The sequence below is a fragment of the Artibeus jamaicensis genome, unplaced genomic scaffold (assembly GCF_021234435.1).
Source record: "Artibeus jamaicensis isolate MK-2021 breed Jamaican fruit bat unplaced genomic scaffold, CSHL_Jam_final scaffold_1019, whole genome shotgun sequence".
Taxonomy (NCBI): Eukaryota; Metazoa; Chordata; class Mammalia; order Chiroptera; family Phyllostomidae; genus Artibeus; species Artibeus jamaicensis.
The window spans coordinates 2,349,091-2,357,908 of NW_026522025.1; the positions used below are offsets into that span (position 1 = coordinate 2,349,091).

General features: G+C 37.1%; 1 protein-coding gene across 1 annotated transcript in view; it reads left to right on the top strand.

Moving 5' to 3' along the window:
• The window catches only part of CUNH1orf185 (chromosome unknown C1orf185 homolog), a 35,080-nt gene extending 26,502 nt beyond the window's left edge, over positions 1-8,578 (top strand). Inside the window, 4 exon segments of the mRNA XM_053655640.1 lie at positions 3,117-3,153; positions 4,364-4,637; positions 4,639-4,761; positions 8,458-8,578. Coding sequence (XP_053511615.1) covers positions 3,117-3,153; positions 4,364-4,637; positions 4,639-4,761; positions 8,458-8,578 — 555 coding nt within the window.
• The last annotated feature ends 240 nt before the right edge of the window (positions 8,579-8,818 follow it).

Genomic DNA, 8,818 nt, shown 5'->3' on the forward strand with positions numbered 1-8,818 from the left:
GTCTGTCCCCAGTTTCCTTGTTAGTTCAGTTTGTTCATTAGATTCCACATATGAGTAAAGAATTTCACCAGTTTTTACACAAATGTACTTGGTAATAATCCAAGATATATATAGCATTTATCTCTTTAGTTTCCTTTGCTCTTTGACTTTCTTTCCTTGTTTTATCTGACTTTTACAGTTTTTTTTTAAAGGTTCACTATTTTTTATTATATTTTTTGTATTTCTTAATCCCTTTAGCTTTTTCTTCCATCTCCCTGATGCCCCCCCTCCCCTCTGGCAACCATCAAAATGTTCTCTGTACTTATTATTCTGTTTCTGTTTTGCTTGTATGTTTATTTTGTTTCTTTAGATTCAATTGTTGATAGATATGTATTTATTGCCATTTTATTGTTCATAGTTTTGATCTTCTTCTTCTTAAAGGAGACCCTTTAACATTCATATGATACTGATTTGGTGGTGATGAACTTCTGTAGCTTTTCCTTGTCTGGGAAGCTATTTATTTGTCCTTCTATTCTACATTATAGCTTTGCTGAGTAGAGTAGTCTTGGTTGTATGTCCTTGCTTTTCATCACTTTGAATATTTCTTGCCAGTCCTTTCTCATGTGCAGAGTTTCTTTTGAGAAATCAGCTGACAGTTTTATGGGAACTCCCTTATAGATAACTAACTGCTTTTCTCTTGCTGCTTTTAAGATTCTCTCTTTGTCTTTAACCTTTGGCATTTTAATTATAATGTGTCTTGGCATGGGCTTCCTTGGGTTCATCTTATTAGAACTTTGTGCTTCATAGATATGTATGTCTATTACCTTCACAAAATTAGGGAAGTTTTATGTCATTTTTTCAAATAGATTTCCAAATTTTTACTCTTTCTTTTCTCCTTCTGGCACCCTCATGATGCAAATGTTGGTACATGAAGTTGTCCCGGAGGCTCCTTACACTATCATTTTTTGGGTTTCCTTTTTCTTCTTGCTGTTCTGACTGGTTGCTTTCCTCTTCTTTATGTTCCAAATTGTTTATTTGATTCTCAGCTTTATCTACTCTACTATTGTTCACTTGTAAACTGTTCTTCATTTCAGTTAGCGTATCCTTCATTTCTGACTGGATCTTTTTTATGCTGTTGAGGTACTAATTAATTTCCTTGAGCATCCTTATAACCAGTGTTTTGTATCTAGTAGATTGCTTGTCTCCATTTTGTTTAGTTCTTTTTCTGGAGTTTTGTTCTGTTCTTTTATTTGGTCCATGTTTTTTTGTCTCTTCATTTTGGCAGCCTCCTTGTGGTTGTTTCTATGTATTAGATAGAGCTGCTACATCTCACTGGCTTGACAGAGGGGCCTAATGTAGAGAGTGTTTTTTAGGGTCCAGGGACATAGCTGAGTACTCAAGGTGCACCCACCACGTGGGTTGTGTATACCCTCCTCTTGTAGTTGAGCCTTAATTGCTGTTGGCAAATCCAAGGTCAGCCACTGCCTATGTTTTGTTCAGAGTCACACAGCATACTCTACAAAGCAATCTGCAGATAGCTGCTACTTGTACTAGGTTTGGAAGTGCCAAGGAGTAGCCAAGCTGTATACCAATGCTGGCTGCTGCTAGTGCTGGACTTGGGGTGACATAGCAAGAAGTGTGGGACTTGCTGGAGCCCGGTGTGGCTGGTTTGAGAGAATTTAGGAAAATCTGAAGCATGGGCCAAGACAAGCCATTCATAGGGAATAGCCATTGGAAACAGCCTGGGTGAGCTTGTAAGTTAGGTGGAGCATGGTATCAGGAAATCACCAGGGTGAGGCAAACAATGTGAGCCAGGTTGATGGAGTCTCAGATGTGGTGCCCTCCTGTTGGTTCTGTGGCTCTGTGAAGGGAGGGCTCAGAAAGGAACAATGGCCTCTGCCAGAACTTCTGTATGGGAGAAACTTCCCCCACCCCTGCTGTCTCCCTGATCCTGGACAATTCATTTCCTCCTTATGTCTCTGATGCTTCTCAATCTGTTGCACTCATACTGGAGCTTGGAGGGAGGGAGTCTGAGTAAGTCTGTGTACCGGCCCTTTAAGAGGAACTGCCTGGTATTCCAGAAGTTTTTATCTCCCATAGCCTCAATCCCCACTGGTTTTTACAGCCAGAAGTTTTGGAGATCATATTATCTTCATGGCACTGGAACCCTGGGCTGGGGGTCTGGTGTGGAGCTGGGACCCTTCACTCGCAAGATATCCCTCCCTATTTTTATCTGCCACTGTGTATGTATACTGGCATTTGTATTAACAAAAGGTGAAAGTGACAAAGAAGTAAAATTGGTTGTAAAAAACTGCTTATCCTAAATATGTATATCCTGCAGGGACAGGACAATACAGATCAACACAGAGTATTAACAATGTTTCCCCAGAACACAAGAGACAATGTTCTCTCTCCCGCCTCAATTTCACCCGCTTTATTCCAAACACCCTATGCATTAACTAGCTCAGTGTTTTTCTAGTGGTCGAAGGATAACCTGAATCAGAACCACTTGTGGTGTGTGTTATGGTGCAAATTTCCAGAGAATATGTTTCAGTAAAGTCTGATATTACACCCAAGAACCATTATTTTAACAAGCACACCAGATGAATCTGATGCCCTAAAGTTTGAGAACTACAACACCACCACACTCCTCACAAAACATCTGGAATGTATTGTTTCATCAAATGTTTTATTTGCTTCAAAAGAATAGTTGCATTTTTATAAAAGCCTTCAGCCAGAATTCACTTTGTTGTTGTTGGTGGTGGTGGTTAATGAAATGAGTAAGTCTAAGAATTCTAATTATTTTGTTAGCCCTCTCTAGTTCTAACCAAGTGACTCTAAGTGAGGACAGAGAGAAGTAATCCTGTTGAACTCTATTTCACCCTTTCATTTCCTAATCTGGAGACTGCTTTCTTGAACGAGTCCACATTCTTTTCAGATGATACTTCAACGCTTTTTCTTTTCGGTCAATACATTTTGGTAAAAATAAATTCTTATCATAGAGAAAACATTATTCCATCAAAAAACTATTATGTTAAAATATATTATTCTTATATAAGTGTATAAGTCAAATGCATTAAAGAAATTATATTAAAACTTCAGTTTTTTAAATACAAATAACTTGTTTTTTAATATAGGAGGAGCAAAGAGAACAGGAAACAGCACATATAAAAGGTACTTTTTCTCAACAATTTATTAGAAGAAATTGTAATCAACTTAGAGCAATTAACATCTTAAAATTCAAGGGACTATTCTAAATGTTACCTAAGTATTTTTTTAAAACATGGAAATTCACGGGAAACATTAACTTATTAGTATGTAAATGGGCATATATTTTTTAGAAAACAAAACTCATAATGTTAAATCTTAAATTAAAATGTAAAATTAAAATTTTTCTCCCTATTTATGCCCAAAGGTATCATAGTCATTGCCATATAGTAAAGCCAGAGGATCAAAAGACCCGAGTGTTTCATAATCCTTTAGGTAGTTCATACCATGTCTTAGTATCTCAAAACATTATCCTTCTACATAATTTTAGAGCTACTGAATATAAAATGTAACAAGATATTTAAAACAGCCTTAAAATTAGTATTACACATTAATATCAAAAGTTAATATATAAAATATAGTAAAAGATATTTTAAGATATTGTATAAATGTGACCTTTCCTAATACTACATTTTTAATACCAACTGCCAGCATGAATAATGCAATAGAAACATGAGACTTAGAGTAACAAAAATCTAGATTAAAGTCCAATTTGTATCTGATCTGTTGTGAGTCATTTCTCTAATTCTCAATATTCTCTTTTGTAAAGTGGTGCAAATAATAACTACCTTGAAGAATTACTGAGAAGATAAATGAGATGTGGAAGTCTATCGAATTGCTTTGTGAATTATAAGACACTATAGGAATGTTAGTTGTTATTTTTTATTGGTATAAAGCCAACTCATAAGTCCTTTCTACTATGAACCAAACATTTTATAATTTGCCTACTCAAGGAGGCATGCATTTTTTAAATTTATTTTTAAAATAGGACAATATATAGCTTTAAATAGTTAAGAAACTATCTGTCTTTTCTGATTTTAAGGGACATTTCAGAACCGAGATTTCTAGCCTATTTGGAATCTTCTTCTGTTTATAGTTTGATTTTATTTAGGATAGACTCTTCTACTCTTGATTAATATAAAAATATTGGTAACTTTCATTTACATGTTTAACATTGTATATATGATAATAGCAACTCAGATTTTTCACTATATCATCATCCTGTCCATTATAATCCTAAAAAGGTTATAAATTTCTAAAAGAAGCATTGTCCTTATAACTAAGATTTGGCTCATGAATATGTAACATTCATAGTAAATCTAATTTTCTTCTACAGCAAGTGATCACTCTAAAGATGAATTCTGCCTTACAACTAAAAAAGTGATTTGTGACTCTTCAGAGACTAGCTCAACAACAAATTGGGGTGATGTTACGTTAAGCTCATCAGCGTTACCATCTGATTCTTGTTACGGACAAACTATAGAAGCAGCTGATGACTGGTTTACTGATGACTCTCTAGTGAAACAGAGCTCTTCAACGCCTTTGCTCAGGGAACCTCTAATGGAAAAAGTATGTCCATACCTGTCAACCAGTTCGCTAGAAGAATGTACTGAATATGATAGTTTATGATGGTCAAAAAGAGGACAGCATTAAGGAACTATTTTCAGGAAGAAATACAGAGGTTGAAATACAAACCTTCAACAAAATATTGAATGACTTTTCTTTTGAAACTTTGTACACACTAAAATCATTAAAGTTAAAACTGAATCATCAGCTTCTGCATCTCTTAATATGTCTACAGCTATTCTTTTGCTTTTCCATAGAGTGGCCCTACTTCCCTTGCCGATTCTTATTTCTAGAAACAAAATGACAGGAGAAACTAAAGCGATATCATGAACATTAAGCTTAACTCTTTGTATCTCATCAAAGGACATAATAAATAATACAAAATAATGCAAATGTATTTTGACATACAGGAGAAATACTTTAAGAAATCAGCACAGATATATATTTTTAGTAAAACACTCACAGCGTTTTCTTATATTTTTTTACATTTCAATTTAATTTCAATGTGGGTATGGCTGGGTAAGAGTACCTCCCTCAGTTTTCCAAATTTTAAATACATAAAACACCCACCATTCAAATACTACTGTGTCATGATGCTGACAAGCAATGTAATTTTGCTTCTCTAGGGGAACCTGGAACAATCTGAAGAGTCCAGAAAATAATTTTCTTTCCCCTGTCCTGTATCTCTTCCTCAGAGTGGCCCTCGCCCCACTATGATAAAATGGGAGCAGCCACTTCATAGGCATCTGACTCAAGCTAGACAAATCCGAATTCCCCTCTGATGTGAGAGGCCGTGGGCCAAATCTCTACTTCTGGTTCTCAGGAATTTCTGACACCCACCATGTAATTAATCTTTTATTTCCTCCTAAATACTTTCCATGTAATTAGTCCCTGTTTTTCTTTCTCTTGAAAAAAACAATCAGTTAACAAAGTATGATGCTACCTCTGTGTTTAACTTACTCATAACAAGACAGATGCATATCTTCCCAAGAGATAAATCATACCTATTACAATAAAGGAAGAGAAACGTGCCTCAAATAAGACAGTAGCATTACCCAGGCCCATCCTTTCAGTCCCTGGAGAAACATTAACAAGGATTAGGACAACTCTCTCTCTCTCTCTCGAAGCACTTTGTCATTTCTACACAGTGTGTTTATGGGTGGTGAGACATCACCCTGTATCCACCCCAAAATCTAAGTAAGCTGTTTCAGCTCAAGTTCTCTACGGAGCAGTTAGGGAAAAAAAAGTAGTCTTTGTTTCTTGGTGTTCTTAAACTTCTGCTTTACTGTCTATCTTGGAGAAAGAAGTCATCTCTGATTTTAGTAAGATCCTAAAACTACCCCAGGAATTTGAGGTTAGAAATGAGATATTCTAGCCTTGGTCTGACTTGTTGTTGAAATAAAGAAAACATAAACTGGGGAGCTATGGGCTCTCATGTCCCACCTTGTGATTTGGATAGAAAAACAACAAATCTGCAGTGGAAGACCAATGAAGCATTTGCAAAGTGAAAAGCAGAGATGAGAGATCAGGAGAACGTGATTCCTGACTTTCTAACTGTAGAGAGCAGGACCTGAACCATGTCTGTAGAGCATGTGCAGTACAGCAATGACTCAGGGAAATGACACAACCCTCAGCATGCGCAGTACAGCATGGCAGATAACGTGTGCTTATCTGAAGGGTAACACCACACTTCCATTTTTTAAGAAATACATTTTATTATGCTATTACAGTTGTCCCATGTTTTTCTCCTCTTCATTCCCCTCAATCCTGAATACTCTCTCCCCCCAGAATTCTTCCTGCCTGCCCTTAATTCATGTCCATGGGTGGTACATGTAAGTTCTTTGGCTTATCCATTTCCTGTACTATTCTTAATTGCCCCTTGTCTATTATGTGCCTGCCGATTACACTTCTTATTCACTGTACCTTTTCCCACATTCTCCTCCCTCCCCTGCCCCACTGATAACCCTCCATGTGATCTCCATTTCTGTAATTCTGTTCCTGTTCTAGTTGTTTGCTAAGTTTGTTTTTATTTTTTTAGGTTCAGTTATGATAGTTGTAAGTTTGTTGTCATTTTACTTTTGATCATCTTCTTTTTCTTAGGTAAGTCCCTTTAACATTTCATATAATAAGGGCTTGGTGACAACAAACTTCTTTTACTTGACCTTGTTTGGGAAGCACTTTATCTGCCCTTCCATTCTAAATAGCTTTGCTCTCTCGCCCCCTGCTGGGGACCTGGCCTGCAACCCTGGCGTGTGCCCCGACTGGGAATTGACGCAAGGACACTTTGCTTCACAGTCTGGCGCTCAATCCACTGAGCCACATCAGTCAGGGCTTAAGATTATTATTGACGCCCAAAACTGATCGCTGTCCCCAGCCACAAAAACTGAAGGAGGTGCCTTTTCATTGTGGCATTCTTCTTCGCCTTTTTCGAGAACTCCCAGAACTGTCCCTGCTCTATATTGGGGGAAATGAAGACAGGGGTTTAGCAGGAAGTGGGAGATAGAAGATACTTGGATTACACTGTTCCAGTGTTCCTGGTAAAATGCTGCAGTGAAGACTTACCTGGAGAGGGAGACAGAAAATTCCTTGTCAAATGGTGAGAAATGCAGGTATAGTAAATGTGTTTCTGTGTGACTGCAAGCCCTTTGCCCCTTCTTTGAAATTACCCCCAGGTTCAGCCCTTGCTGTGGGCTTAGGTGGCCATGACGGTACTAGGTCCTCCTCAACATCCTTTTGACTACAGCAGAATGGATCAGAGTTCACACCTGGTCCAAGTTGAGTCTCATTCTTTTTCTCTTAGAAATTTCAAGTTGGTATTCAAAGATGCTAGGATTCAACAGGGGAAACCAAAGTTAGTCTGAATGTATTGCAGAATTGGAGATTTGCTGAGTTTTTTCTGGATGTCTGTGTCAGGGTGAGAGCAGGTCAGGGCCATTTAAAGGCGGGCCTTTGACATTTGAATTCTGTCTCTGCCATTAATGCAACGTGAAACATTAGGCACATTTATCTTCCCCAAAGTTAAGTTTCCAGGTAAGAAAGATGTAGTTAAAAAGTGCTTACCTTTCAGCACTGATGTGAGAATTGAATGAGGTAAAAGATACGAATAATAAAATGAATAAATAGAAAGTATCAGACTGTATGGCACATAGTAAGGGTTAGTATTGTTTGGAGGAAGTTTTGTCTCAGGTATATGTGTATATAAATGTGTATGAACTGTATCACACTAAAAAATAGATTTCTTACTATAGGCTGTGGTATTACTTTTTTATGTTTAAAATCAGTGTTGTTCAACATATGGACCAGAGACACACAATAGAATCATCTGGATACCTGCTAAAATTACAAATTCTTGAGCTCCACTGTCCACAATCAGAATTTCTGAGGGTAGAGTCTAGGAATCTATACTTCAGCTATTTCCCCAGATAAGTCTCACACACATTCTGAAACCTGAGAACTAGTGCTTTAAGCCTACAGAAGTTATCCAAACATTAGCTATTATTACACAATTAAACTCATTTCTTCATTCAAGCACTGTTTACAGAACACAACTCTACTAGAACCTCTGTGAGGAGCGCAGAGGAGGGGCAGTTACTCTGAGTAATGTAGCATCTATAGTGTTCTTGAATTTTGGTTGGTTTGATAATGTCTAGTTGCATTTCACTTTTTGTTTACAAAAGACAACTAACCCCGAGGCAGAAATTCCCAACCACTGTATCTCAAAGAGTTCACAAAGCTTCCTAAGGTATTGACCTCCTCAGCTCTCAGAAAGTTGAATTGTGAGTTACTTCTAAAAGTGTGTCATTTTTAGAAGCACTAGCAAAGGCTCAGGATAGTTCAAATATTGTCATTAATAATCCAATGCAGATTAGAATTTATGTACACTAACGCCTGCTACTCAAATGCTGCCCTCGGACCAGAAGCACTGGCATCGTTGGGACAGTTGTTAGAAATGCAGAATCACAGGCCCATCCCAGAGCTACGCTAATGTTTGAGAAGGACTGTACTGATGGAAACATGTAGTCAGTTATAATCAGTTACCTAACTTCTGCTTTTTTATAGGTATTGTTGGTTAACTATAAGATCATATAATCATTGTAGAGATTTTTGAAAATTCTTAAAGTGGGGAAATTTATTGTTAATAGAAAATGTATTCATAATTCCATTCCCTTCTCTTTTAAAAAAATTTGTATTTTTTACAATTACCATCTCTCTTCCTTATACCCTC